At 30.8% G+C, this 15,492-nt stretch overlaps 2 protein-coding genes across 2 annotated transcripts in view; both read right to left on the bottom strand.

Moving 5' to 3' along the window:
* kermit (PDZ domain-containing protein GIPC-like protein kermit) overlaps window positions 1-15,492 on the bottom strand; it is a 109,906-nt gene that overhangs the window by 8,969 nt on the left and 85,445 nt on the right. The window lies entirely within an intron of this gene.
* ari-2 (E3 ubiquitin-protein ligase ari-2) lies at window positions 2,794-5,352 on the bottom strand. The gene has a single exon (XM_014425150.3). The coding sequence runs from the start codon at window positions 5,004-5,006 to the stop codon at window positions 3,579-3,581; it is 1,428 nt and encodes a 475-aa protein (XP_014280636.1). The 5' UTR covers window positions 5,007-5,352; the 3' UTR covers window positions 2,794-3,578.

Below are 15,492 nucleotides of genomic sequence, written 5' to 3'. Positions count from 1 at the left end.
AACTGGAATTTTAACTTAAATAGATATATGTATGAGTGTGTCTTTATGTTAATATTTTTTATATTATCATACGATTAATACAACAAAATTGTAATTTAAAAGCAGCTTAGATTAGTAATAATAAAGTTAGTGTGTTTATGTTCATAATGAATGTTTAAATGAATATTTTACTTTGACAAATGAACGAAAGTTCATCATTGAAAATTTGTTTAATAATTTCAAAACAAATAATATTATGTATTATGTATGTAAAAAATAGAAAAAAAAATGCTTCAATCTAACTATTTATCATTTAGAGAAGGTAACATACCAATATAAAAATTATTCAATTGGAACAAATACATAATGAACTTAATAATTTTAATCCAAATACATATAAAAATATTTTTATAGCTCCACTTTGATTTTAACATAAATTGAGAAATCAAAATCTATACATGGAAAAGGTTATTACATACTAATCCCTAATATGGCATTAAGTTCCTAATTAGTGGCAAAATTGGAGTTTAAAAAAAATTATGAAGAGTATTTTGAAACTTAACTTGGTTACGGTTTATTTTATTTAAACAATAATAACCAGTCTCAAGACAGTAAAAGGACTATATATAAAGTTGTTTTTTACTTTAATTGAATAAAAACCTGGTTCTAGTATACAAAACAAAATAAGGTCCAGCAGTAGAAAATCTTAAATTCCTGCTCATACGATTATTATTGCTGCAGTAATTAGATCACACCGCTCGTTTAAAAGGGATAAATGAATCTCTCGATATATCTTTTTCAATGGAAAAAGGATCGCTATAGTAACTTGCATTCTGTATAAGTCTGTTTTAAAGTTTCTGCCCCTGGAGTTTGTTTTGTAACAAACTCGTTACAAAAATCTAATTCCGTCCTTAATTGATTGTGCTAATCATTTATAATGTTGTAAATTAGCTTTGCTTTTTTAAATTTTGGAAAATAGATCTTAATATATTTTCTAACAACACAGTATTATAGTCTAATACTGGTCTATATGGATTCCATGCTGGCTACACTTTATTCTCATAACCTTGTAAAATTACAGAACCCTTATTAATGTTCTTTCATAAGCAGTTAAATATAAGTCAGTGATTATGATTTTTCATTGTGTTAGTGGTATTTAGTATTGCGATCTTGGGCAAAAATATTCTGGACTCCTTGGGCATCATACATCATCACCTGCATGGAAATTAGCTCTGAGGATATTTAATATTATTTGTTTGTTTTCTACTTTATTTATCTATTTTTGAAACTTTATTGCTATGATTATTATTATTTTCTTAATTATTCCTAAATTTTTATTTATTTGTTTTATTTTTATGTGTGCATACCAAAAGTTTTAACAGAGATTTGATGAGTCCATAAATGCAAATAAAATTTGTATGATACATTGAGAATTTGTATTAAGTCCTAGGAAAGAAAAATATGAGATGAATGGGAAGGTAATTAAAAATATAGGTTTTTTTTTCCAAGACTCCCTCTGGAGTCCTATACTGCCTATCCATGATTGGGGGTCAAAGTTTTTCATTTTTTGGGACTGCCACTCAATGAAAAAAGTCAACACCCCAGGCCGGATTCAAACCGGCACCAATAGACATCAACTTGGTAAAACTGTGCCTTAATCCCAGAGCTACGGGCGGCCCAAAAATATAAGGTTAGGAAGAAAACAAGAAAGAGGGAAAAACTGGTCGGAATAGCAAACTTATAAAGGAAAAAAAAAACATTAGTGTACGATAGTTATAGAATACAATTTATTATGATATGTACTTATAATGGAGAAACAAGAAAGTAAAAATATTAATTATAATTTTTTTAATTACTTATGTTATAATTAATATTTTATTAGAACTTTGTTAATTAATAATGTTAGTATAAATATTTTATCCTAGGGCTGATTAATATGCTATGTACTTGAAGCAACCCGTTGTGTTTGTTTCTTAAAATGATTGTTTTGCAGTGTGATATAGTCATAACTTAAGTAAATGTAGAAATGAATGAAAAGGGCTTGTAGTATCTAATTTGTTCTAATATAATTGTTAAAAAATAGTTAACTATTTATTTATTTTCTGCCCAGAATATTTGATAAAAATTTTTTCTTCCTTCTTTACTACAGCCCCCACTATCTCCTTCTTACTTACGGTCAATCATTTATGTGTATATGTATATAAATGAATGATTAAGGAGTAGACCATATGATGGACAATTATCTAAAACATATCCAATGAGAAAATAAAGAGGAGAAAGTAATAAGGGTATTCCTTGAAATAAGAAAAAATGTAAAAAAATTAAATTGAGATTTCCGATCTACTAGTAGCCACTAATTAGGAACTTAATGCCATATTAGGGATTAGTATGTAATAACCTTTTCCATGTATAGATTTTGATTTCTCAATTTGCTCTTAAATACATTGAAGGACAATCTTAAATACAAATTAACAACTCACATCACTAATTTAAAAACTTTTTGCAGACTATTCTGACCAGGTCATCAATTTCATTCAAATTACCCTATTTCGCCACTTTTCACATTAAATTTTAAAACTTTTAATTACAGATCAACTTAACATCAAAATAGGGTAATTTGGTTGAAATTGATGACCTGGACAGAATACCCTGAAAGTTATTGATGTAAGTTATAAATTTGTATGTAAGATTGCCTACGTAGTATGTAAGAAGCTACTTATGAATGGCCGAAATGCTGGACTTCTAAAGAAATAATAAAGAGTGTTTTGAGACTTAACTTAATTTATTCTATTTAAACAGTAAAAAACAACAATATTCAATTGTAAATATTTATATTTTATTTTTTTTATATACAGAACAAGAAAAAGAAGTTAAATACTCTGTACAATGGAAGCCTCCATTCTTTGATTAACGTAATACATAAATGCATACATGTCAATAAACATAATTCTATATACATTTATCAGATGTTCCATGACATGAAAACAAAGAAAAAGAAGAGGCCACATAATCAATGTATAACTTAATATATACAGGAACTATTAGCTAGTTTTAAAATTTTAAATATTCTTATATATGTATATATATACACTAGAAATAAAGCCAATTCAGTTATAAATACTTGCCTTCTATGAAATATGGACTACATACTAGACAAGTTATAACAATATAGGCCTGCAATAAGTAATCCACTAATAATATTGCTAGACACCATAATACAAATAAAATAAATAAAAATGAGGAAGTGACAGTTTCAGAATCTCTTAGCGAATATATTATTTCTATTTAAAACACATACCACATTTCATGCCAGTGCACTTTAAAAGCTACTCACAATGTGAATAATTAACAAAAACAGGCCTTTAATATGTGATGATTTAAGATTATAGGCTAAAATCTTCAACTCCTTAATTTTTAGAAAGTAAAATAAAAAAAAAAGCAACAGAAATGCAAATTTTTGATTGTTAATGAACATATATAAAATCGTCTTCTTTCCAAAAATAAATAAAACTCATTAAATTATAAATACTGAAGAATATAGTAAGAAGATTTAAGCCCATATGATATATAAAAATGGCATTTCAATCAGAAAATCAAAATCATACATCAAGAAAATCTTTCAAAAGGGTAGTTCTCCTTTTTTCAGCAATATCTATCTGATTTTCTAAATCGCCACGATCAGTAGTTTCTGCACGTTCAATTTTCCAAGATAAATTTTCAATTTCAGCTTCCAGTTGAGCTTGTTGATATTCAAAGAGTTCTTTACGTGGCCCTGGTTCCATATAGTATGCAAAAGGATAAGTATATTGCAGTGTGTAACGACATTTTGCCAGAAGACCAGCGGCATCGACAAGATACTGCCAATCTATCCATGTGCCAGAAGAATTCATTACTTTAGCATTTATCCTACATTTAATTTTTTCCAATGTTTCAGCTTCCAATTTTAAACTTTTTGAATGATTTTCCCAGCGTTCATAATAGTGTAAATATTTCTTCAAAGCTTCCCGAGCTTGAGCATGAACTGATTCATTAACAATATTGGGATTTTCCTTATAACGGGAGCACTCATAGTATTCTGAACCATGAGATTTCCAATCTCCTAGACACATCCAACAAAAATCATGTTTACAATTATAGCATTGCATGTGATTACAACCTCCATTCTTTTCAATACAAATATGACAGCGAGGGCAATCTTTGGTGTGTGCTGAAATATAATTGGCTGTTTCAGAATCATCAGCACACTTAGTCAACCACTTCTTGATTGTTACGCAATCTGTTGGAGCATGATATTCCATGCCACATTTAAAACAAAATGATGTTTTGCAATTGATACAAATTGTTCGTTTAGCTTTGGGTTCTTTTGAACGAAAAATAACATTGCAATTTGGTCCTGGGCAAAATCGCAGTTCTGGATGAGATTTAACATAGTCACTAAACGCAAATTTTTGATAGCGTTCACGCAAAGAAAATCTACTCAATAGAGAGAGAACAAAGTCTTCTGGAGCTAGAAGACCACAGTCTTGAGCCATGCAACTTATACCAGTACTAACTCCTTGAGTAATTTGAACTTCAAAATGAGTTGCCCAACATTCGTTACAAAAATGATGTAAACAGGCTAAATGACTGAATTTGTCTGGTGGGCTAGGAACTAAACATACAGGGCATCTGAGTCTACTGCCAACGGGTTCTAAGCTCTGTTGGGTACTTTGACCACCCATCATCAAGTATTGAATCCACTCATTGTTTTTGTAAGCCAATGCTGATGGTAATACAACCCATTCATTAGTATGAAGTATAACTTTAGCAAGGGAAGGAGTAACTCCAAGATTGTTACTTAGAGCTTCAACAGATTCATTCAGAAGTCTCTCCACCTCAGCATCAGAAAGACATTCAAAAGAAAACTGTTCAGGGTCTTGTTCACCTGATTCATTGTCCTCAATATCACATTCGTCCATATGGTAATACTCCTCATATCCACACTCTTCATCAGAATAATACATACTAGAATCTTCTTCTCCAGACATTTTTAGAAGTAATTCTGGAACAAAGTTGATGCTATCCAATATTTTCCGAATCAAAAACGAAAATGTTATATATTGTTTTTAAACTATTCCGTTTTAAGGCAATAATCATTGTATATGTGATATTGCGTCAAACAAAAGGTCGTCGAATTGTTTCTTAACGCAGAACACTGTAATTAAAAACCATGAAACAAACGCAAATTTGAGTAAATCTGTTTGCAACCAAAAATGTAAAACACCACTACTAACTTAAAAGTAGCATACAATAACTATAAAACACTGTCACTAAAACCAATAACCTATAATGATAAACAACATCAGGCAAAATGTCTACATCAGCTGTGTCACGAAGCCAACGCCATCTACATCTACTTCAGCCGTGCCAAGGAATTAGATTTGAATTTCTTTGGCATGTTATGTTTGATTCATTATTATAAATAGTTAATTTATAGTTAATATAATATTAACACCATTATTATAAATAGTGGATTTTTATTAATATTTTATTTGTTACAAATCGTTTTGCTGAAATCTTTGAATTAAAGAAAAAATAATGTTTTTTCAAATTCTATTTCAATGAAGTTTCCAGAATAATATTCTAATATTTATTTAATTTTATTCCAACGCTTTAATGCTTAAAATAGAAAATTTTAACTCAAACAGCTCGAGGATTACTAAACCCGAGGTTCCATGTGGTTCTGTCCTGAAAGTTTCCTTCATTCTTAGATAGTTTAATAGTGCTACTAGTCAGAAAACCCCGATATACCACAGCAAAAGTCATTTAACACGATGTTAGTGGCTGTGGTGTCTATCACTATCATCATCACCGAGGAACCTCGGCTTAAAATATTAGTTATGCTGAAAGTTTGTGATAACAACAGAACTATCCTTGTTGTTTGATAGCCCAAGAATAGGTTTTTCAACTATGTATATAAAGATTTATTTATTGTTGGGCAAAAAAACTATCCACGAGTCAGTGCGGAAAAGAACAATCTGAGTCGATAAAACAGTGATTGATGGAAAGAATTTCATGAGGGAGATATATTAAGGTGACAAATTGTCCTATTTTATAGTCCTACTTTTGTAGGCTCTATCTCATTTATTCAATGGATAATGTCAGGAGCCTACCAATTAGTATTCAAAATCAATTAATATGGGTAAAACATTTAATTCTAGAATTGATTTTGACTATCGAACTCAGCACAAACTACACATGGGTATTCATGATATTGTGTTGTATGTAAAATGTTTTACCATGTTGAATGTTAAGTATAGGATTGTGATCAGCCCTATTTAAAGTCACTAAATGGTAAATGAATAAGAGCTCCTAGCGGATTTTCTGAGCAAGTTGTTTAGTATTCTTTTCTTGCAAAACTTCATGTTATTGTTTACTTCTAAGTTTTGATTACAGTAATTTATTTCAAAATAACTGAAAAGTAGAAGAGTAAAAGTTTGGCTACTGATTGTCTTTTTTAAAAAGTCCAAAACACAAGAACAAGAAAAAAAAAAAAAACACAAACTACGACTAAGTACCCTAACACAACAAACAAAACGGTAACGAGCTCAGCTGGTCTGTTGCGTGACGTTATTCTCCATTTAACAGACCTAGTAACAGACTCTTCACTATGGTTATATGTTATATTGTTTTAACATGGTAAAATAAGGAACTATTTCTCCATTTAACATAAGTTTTTAACATGTTAAACTAAAGATCATGAATCCTACAGTTTAATTTATACGGATTATTAGTTTAAATCTAGAAAGTTAGATAGAAAATAATAAAATAATCGCAATACACTAAATATCTAATAATATTGGGGTATAAACCTAAGTAAACGGCAAAGAAGAATTACATAAAGTAAACGTAATTTAATTATCCCTTTATCCTTGTAATATTATAATAATAATGAAGGATCAGCGAACCCGAAGGTTCGATACCGATACCACCGATCTCTCTTTTCATACATCCATACAAACCCAAATCTATTAGCTATTAGATCATCCCACCTACGTTTCGGTCTAACCCTTGGAAATTTATTCATCGGTTCAGTGCTTGTTACTTTTAAGGGATCCGTTCGTTACTACGATATATAATCGTACTTTAGGTCGTGGGACTTAGTACCCATATTATTCACCGCAATACTACAACCTGCATCATATTTACCGGATGTACTACTCTCAATCCAGCGTTGTGTAGCCTTCTAAATTTCTTCTAAACTCATCCTGTTTCGGTCCGAATATTTTACACAATATATTATTTTCAAAAACCTTAAGGCGCTGTCCTTCCTTTAGTGTAAGAGATCACGTTTCGCACCCGTAGAAAAACAATAGTTTTGTAAATTCGAACTTTTAGGTTTTTGGATAGAACGCGCAAGTTAGGAAATTTCGAAATTGAAAAATGACAAGCATTTTCCACCTTTATTTCATCATAAATTAGTTTTTTCTATTTACTGTAGAATCTAAATACTTAAACCTCTCTACCTGTTCAAATTTATTTTCTACTATATTTATATAACCGAGATTACTCACATTTCTAATGCTTTTTCCTTGAATATTTTCTGGCAATGAAGTTTGATTGCTGCAGCTCAATGCACATTGTGTGGTCTATTCAAATGTTCCTGGTAGATATATGGTTTTCCAATACCCAATTATTTTCTATTCGAGCTACCCATTTCCTACTAAAATTAAATAATTTATTTTGCTTTATCATCTAGGAAGTAAATGTACCCAGAATGGAAAACAATTTCTTGGATTTTACGTTTCAGATACCAAGAATATCGGACTTTAATGTTCCTAATCCGTCTGATGGCTTACTTTACAGTAGTACTAAGTACATGGAAACTAACTTTACGAAAAATATAATTTTACTCTCTTTTAGGAAAATTAATTGAAATTCCCTAAAAGAGAAAATCTTTAAATGCATTGTTCGTAAATTTAGTTTCATTGTCGTTAGCTACTGCTCATTACTGTGAAGTAAGCCATCGATATAACGATTAATGCGTTGATATTTCATTAATTTCCTGGCTCAACCAATAAGGAACATAAGAATTAGAGTATATTTATACTTTTAGTGCAAATCGAGAATTGAGTAAGATATGCGTTAGAATAATGGCGCAAAATTAGACTTTTTCGAATCAAGCAACGTAGTAATAAAAAATTACTGCTTTTCTCCGATAATGTACGGCCGATATTTTTTTATATTACAAGGATTAAGAAGGGTGAGGAGACCGATAGTACGTCCAAGATTCACATTAATTTATGTCAGTTGAGATATATCAATTGTTTCCATTTCACCATCAGTCAGACTAAACTCATACGAGAAGAACGCAGGATGAGAAAGATATTCAAGAGGCAGATGCCATACTATGACCAAAAGACGAGAAGAAATCAGCGAGAAGGATAGAGAGACCTGCATCAACTAGGTCGAACTGGGACGAATCAATCTCAGAGACTGTTATCCCCTTGGAGGGGATGTCCTCTTTACCTCGAAGGACTGCCGACTTGAGCAATGGCCTTCACTTAGTTTTCGCATATCTCTACCTCTCTGGCTCCAGTAATAGTTCTTGCAAAAGGAAGAGTCGACTGCAAATAGAAATCAGATAATTCTTGATCGAGTCTACGAGCTATACTAATAATTTCAGCGCTTTCAAACAAATAATTGTGCAGTGGAAATATTAAAGGAGAATATTTTTGTCATTAATTATCTCCACACTATTTAGAGTCCTCTTTGAGGTGGTGCACGCTTGACCCATCTGGCGGTCGAGAGTGATTCTGACCAAATACCTCCTTGCACAACCGTTGATCTAGTAACAGTACTTCTTTACTAAGTACTGAACCCATGACCCTTCATGGGTTGTAGTGGTACAGATTTAATTTAAATTTACGCTTGACCCATCAAAACTTACTTAATTCAATCAAGTTTTATATTCATAGTAATTTGCCATATTTCTTATATAAATATATGAATTGCCTTATACTAAGTCATTGGTATTATTTTTTCACCAAGAGCTCCCTTGAGAGAAATGCTTTATTGATAGTAAGGAATGCTGCCAAAATTCAGTGGGTCACTATAATACACAGCTTACTGATCTATCTTAAAAGACAATACAAATAAATAATATAAACGAAATACAAAATTACATTAAATTTTTATTGTTTTATTTTGTATTTATTCCTTCTTCCTTTGTATTTTTTTCCTCTTTGTTATGTTTAGTTATTAACACTGTATATTTAATTCTCTCATTATACCCCACTTTGGCATATCTCATATTCCTCTTTTTCTGTGACAGTTCATAAATATTGACTTTACTACATAAGTTCTATTTTAAATTTATGGGCTCTTTTAAAATTGATATTTTCAGTGACCGCACATAAAGAAATAATTTTAAAAAATGTTGTAAATAACTAGTAATGTTGAAACGAATTCAAATAAAATAGGAATAGTTAATATATTTGACACCAAATAAATAGGATAAAAACTAATAAATAAATTTCAAAGAGATAAAAAAAGGTTAAAACAAATAAGTTAATGATAAATTAATAGATATATTTATTATATAAATATATGAATTGCCTTTTTCGGAAAAAAATATAGTTAAGCAGTTTCAAATTTATACCATGAATTCGCATGCTGAATCTTAGATTAAAAGAAAATGAAGACATGGAAGGTGCTTCTTGTGAATTTGAATGTAGCATGGTAAGCAACTTTTTTTTATGACCCCTATCCTAGACACTTCTGACATACGGGTAGGTTCTCTATTCTAGCCATAGAGGGGAGCCAAGTTTTCATTTTGTGTAACCGCCACAGAAATAAAAATGGATGCAAATGTTATGGAAATTGCTTTTATAATAAAAAAGTTTTAGCATTAGTGAGATTGTGATCTTGGCCAAAATATTATTCTAAACACCCTGGGCTTATACATTATCAACTGCTTGGAAATTAGTTGAGTACTTATCTATTAATTCATCATTAACTTATTTGTTTTAACCTTTTTTTATCTCTTTGAAATTTATTTATTAGTTTTTAACCTATTTATTTGGTGTCAAATATATTAACTATTGCTATTTTATTTGAATTCGTTTCAATAATTCTAGTTATTTACAACTTTTTTAAAATTATTTCTTTATGTGCGGTCACTGAAAATATCAATTTTAAAAGAGCCCATAAATTTAAAATAGAACTTATGTAGTAAAGTCAATATTTATGAACTGTCACAGAAAAAGAGGAATATGAGATATGCCAAAGTGGGGTATAATCAGAGGATTAAATATACAGTGTTAATAACTAAACATAACAAAGAGGAAAAAAAATACAAAGGAAGAAGGAATAAATACAAAACAAAACAATAAAAATTTAATGTAATTTTGTATTTCGTTTATATTATTTATTTGTATTGTATTTTAAGATAGATCAGTAAGCTGTGTATTATAGTGACCCACTGAATTTTGGCAGCATTCCTTACTATCAATAAAGCATTTCTCTCAAGGGAGCTCTTGGTGAAAAAATAATACCTTGTAACGTTTTGAAACAGTCGCCATTTTTTATTCTCCATAACTATGCTTAGGAGACATCAATTTTGACTAGTAACTATATATGGTTTTCATAAAACTATTAAAAAATAGGATGAAATTATTTCTTTTTTTTCTCCTGGCTCTTGGACTAAACAGTTGAATGAAATCAAAGGATCAAAAGCACCTCTCCGACAATTGTTCACAGAGGAGGAAGATATGTTTTGAAGTTAGTTGCAGAGCCCTTTTGTTTTATTGTGGGTAAAGTACAATAGACTTTGATAAAGTAGCGAACACAATACACTCCTCGGGTTCGAGGACCCCTGAATGTTGATCCTGTGGCAGATGACCCCTGGCGGCGGAACATGTCGTTACGTTGCGCTACCTCCTCTGATAATATTTAATAAGCTCCCTTCCGTTTCATCATGGCCGACCCATACCTTTCGTAGCTAGTCGATTCGTTATTGTTAGTCCTCGGGGCCAAGTTCCCAATATTTACAAATAATTGTCCTCTCCGCACTCCTTGTTAAGCTATTAAATTATCCATGTAAGAAGGTAATAAAAATATTACGTACACCGATATTAGAATTAGCTAAGACTAAGAATCAGCGTAATCCCTAATCCCGCACATCAATAGACTTTAGACACGCCAATCTTACTTACTTTTAAAACTTACCCGTATAACGAATACTGTTTGATGGTACGGGGACGACGTCACAATCTCTCAAGGAAAATAATAATTTTACTTCTATTTTTACTTCTTGGTGTAATACCATATAGATATAATATGATAGAGGCTAAGCGAAACGGTTCAAAGCCGATACCACAAAGTTCTCTACATACGTCAGTCTAATGAAGCCCCACCAAACCCAAATCTGCTAAATCTATCTTAACACAATCCTCCCATCTACGTTTCGGTCTACCCCTGGGACATTTACCCGTCGGTTCAGTGTTTATTAACATTATAGGGATTTTTAAGGGAATCTACAGCGAAGGTGATGTTAGCCTAGTTATCAACAGGTGACCAACCTATTCTAACCATGGTGGGGGGGTCAAGTTTTTCATTTTGTGGGACCGCTACCTAATGAAAAAAATCCCAAAAGCTGGATTCGAACCGGCGGAGAACTACATCCCGACAAACGACTGACATGGAATCCTCATACAAGACTAAAAAGACAAGAAACTGCTCGTAGATTCCGACTATTGCAGCATTTACTAGACAAACGGTCTAAATTGCCAATCCATTACAAAAGACTGATCTACATGACTATTATAAGGCCTATCTGGACATACGGAGTTGAGCTTTGGGGCTCCACTAAACCATCAAATTCCTCCAGAATCCAATCCTTACAGTCCAAAATCCTTCGTAAAATCCTTAATACTCCTTACTTTGTCACCAATCAAGTCATCCATCAGGACCTCAATGTTCCATATGTTGCCGATTTGGCCAGAACCAGATACCGTTCCTTCCATAATAAACTTCTCAACCACCCAAATCCACTTGTTTCTAACCTGGCTTCTCCTTTATTACCTAATAATCCTCCTAGGCGTCTGAAAAGAAGATGGCCCCGAGATCTTCTCCTCTAGAAATGTTATTGGAGTTCTACCAGTGGGTAGATTCTCCACATGTTTTTATCATGTCACTGTGTCACCTACAGCAAATTTACTTGTTGTATATATGTGTATACAGTTGTAAATAACAATAAATTAATTATTAAAAAAAAAAAAAAGAAAATGATGCCGCGCGGAATCAACAATATTTTAGATTTCTGGCTTCTGTTGGTCGTAGACTTCTCTAGCCATGGTTCTCCACAAATTTTCAATCGGATTGATATTCGGACTGATAGATGGACAATCGAAAACATCGATTCCGAAATCCTGAAACGATTGTTTGTAGAGCGTCCCGTCCCATCTAACTCGCCGCAATGCGAGTAAATATACCTGAATGCAAATTAATTAAATAATGTATGTAATAATAAACATAATAAGTATATGTACCTGAATTATATTTACCGGGTGCAATCCCCTTAAGTCAGCATTGTGTAGCCTTCTAAATTACTTCAGAATTCATCTTTTTTTTTGGTCCGAATATTTTACATAATACTTTATTTTCAAAAAAACCTTAAGGCGCTGCTGTTCCCTAAATTTAAGAGTCTAAGTTTCGCATCCATAACGAACACTGGGAAGGATAATTGTTTCATAAATTCGTACGTCGTTCGTAGGAGTATTAATTTCAATGATATTTGCCAAGATAACTTCACTCACTTCAGATGTAGCTTTTTCAAAAACTGTATCTCGGGAACTTTTTGAAAGTAAACTGCTCTTATAGGACTTAAATAAGATGAAATAAATTTCTTTTTTCTTTTCTTAGGTTCTTGGACTAAAAGGTTCGATCCCGATACCGTCGCTGCCTAATATACGTCCATTTACGGAACACTGACAGAGCCCGAATCCACAAGATCAGTTCTAACACAATTGGATTTATGGTTATAATTGAGGTTATTCAAGCAATAACTTATTTTGGTTTAAAAACAACTAAAAAACGCCATTGTGTAAACCTTTCAACGTTCTCACAGGTTAAATAAATAATTAAAACTATATCTCTCACGAGTATTTGAATTAGATCAAAGCATTTCTTTGTACAAGGTCTATCAAAACATAATTCAAAATGCCAATAGAGTGAATCACAAGCATTTTTGGAGTCTATGGAGTTAACAATTTATTAAATCTATGTTAAATCATTTTTTTTGTTTTCGTTTTATTAATATTAATAAAAAAAAAATTAATATTATTAAGCCTTCAAAAACATTTTTAGTACTTTTCGTTATTTTTGAAAAAAAAAAGAAAAAAAAAGTCAGTATTAATTTCCTTCGATTTTTTTTTTTAAATTCAAGGTTGTAAATTGCACCAAATTTTATTTTTCACAAAAAGTTAAAATAGTATTTTAACTATTTTTTAGTAGTGTGTAATAATAACAGAGATGGTACGAAAACCGAAACGATTCATTCATCTTAGTGTCTACTGAAACCTGATAGTATTTATCATTATTTTTGTTAATATAATATAATATACTCCTATGAAGATAACGTGTCAAATATCATGAAATATACTACTTCTACGGTAAACGTTTTAAACTACTTTATAGTACATTAAACTGGCTTCAATTGGAGTGATAATAGACATCTGTAAGTCGAATTGAGATGCAGATTTCTCAAAATGAATTCACTAACTTTTTCAGTGCATTTTTTTTATGAAATATTGCTATTTAAAAATCTATACCTCGAAAACTATTGAATGTAAATAGCTCTATCAGGGCTTATATTTTAACAAATTTACTTTACTTTAAACGATGTTCTCTTAGGTTGTATAGTTTCGTTGGTAGTTTTACAGATATAGAGCTCATAATAAAAAATTAATTTTGTTTAACCTCTTGAAACAGCTGCCATTTTTCATTCTCCTTAACTATATTTGGCAGACTCATTAATTTTCACTAGTAATTCTACATAGTTTAATTTCCTTAAAGTAATAAAAAATTTAATGACTTTTTCTCCTCTTGGGCTTGCGTACTATGCGTTGGTTTTCCATTCTGGGTTGGCCAAGTAGGAGCCCGGGAATTTCAAGATGAGTGGACCCTCGAGATTAAAGAATTAACTTTATCAACAACTTTGGTTATCAACAGAAATAAACTACATACTACTTAAAATCATTACTTTTTTTAATATTCGAAATGTAATAAATATTTAAAATTAAAAGTTAAACATTTACAATAGATTTATGAGGTGTAGATAGTTAACCGTAGAATAGTGCTTGGAGAAGTTTGTCGGGGGATGCGGTCAGCAAAGAACAGCATAAATAAACAAAACCATATTTATTTATCTTATGCCGACGTTTCGACCTGAGTTTCAGGTCTTCATCAGGGGTTGTGGCGTTAAAATAGTATTAATTATAAAATAATCAATGATAAGAATATAAAAAACTACGCAAGTTATAAGGTTAAAAATGTACATAAAACGCAAAAACCGAAAAGTAGATTTGAGAAAACCAAATTTAACATACTAAAATACGGAATATAAAGAACTAAGTTAAGATTAAATAAAAGTCGAGAAAGGAAAAATAAACATAATAATAAATGAGTTAAGAACAAATCAGGACAAAATATATTTGGCGACTTTGATAAAATATTGGAAATATTATACTTTGATAAAATATTGCAAATATTATACTTTGATAAAATATTGGAAATATTATTCTTTGATAAAATATTGGAAATATTATACTTTGATAAAATATTGGAAATATTATACTTTGATAAAATATCGGAAATATTATACTTTGATAAAATATCGGAAATATTATACTTCGATAAAATATTAATTAATTTTAATTTGTCTGAGGAGTTAGGGACCATATTTGTAAAGATGGCACAGACTTCACCATGACATTTTGAACGACAAACATTCTTTCACGACTGGCGACTGGATTGAGCAACTAATTCTCGAAGCTTATCTTGTAATGTCATTTTTACAATGGCTACTAACCGTTCTGAGAACGTTGCTTCAGGAAAATTCATTCGTTGCACCTTTATTGTCTTTTTCAATGAAGAAAGTTTATTTTTTTATGAAGCACTTATTTAAAAAAAATATTTACGTAAATGTAAACAATACATTTGTTTTTTATTATATTTCTTCCGAAAATAGTAGATAATTATGAAAATAGATACTTAATGTAACCACAATATGATTGTTATTGAGAGCTGAACCCGATAAATACAGTTCGGGTTATAGCATTGCGGCAAATAAGGATGTGGGACATACTTAGTAACGAACGGATCCCTAAACTGTTAATAAACACTCAAAATATTGTATATATTATTTTATCATTATGTTATTTTATTATTCATACAGATAGTTTTATTATGTTCATCTTGTCTATTCTTTTGTTTGTATATATTTTAAGAGAGTTTTTTTTTTATTATTATTAT

Source organism: Halyomorpha halys, unplaced genomic scaffold (genome assembly GCF_000696795.3).
Source record: "Halyomorpha halys isolate HHAL.00 unplaced genomic scaffold, Hhal_1.1 Scaffold497.1, whole genome shotgun sequence".
NCBI lineage: Eukaryota > Metazoa > Arthropoda > Insecta > Hemiptera > Pentatomidae > Halyomorpha > Halyomorpha halys.
This window is presented reverse-complemented; position numbering and strand designations above follow the sequence as displayed.

Excerpts from the sequence above, each read along its gene's own strand:
- ari-2 (XM_014425150.3), bottom strand. The coding sequence starts at position 5,006 with ATGTCTGGAGAAGAAGATTCTAGTATGTATTATTCTGATGAAGAGTGT.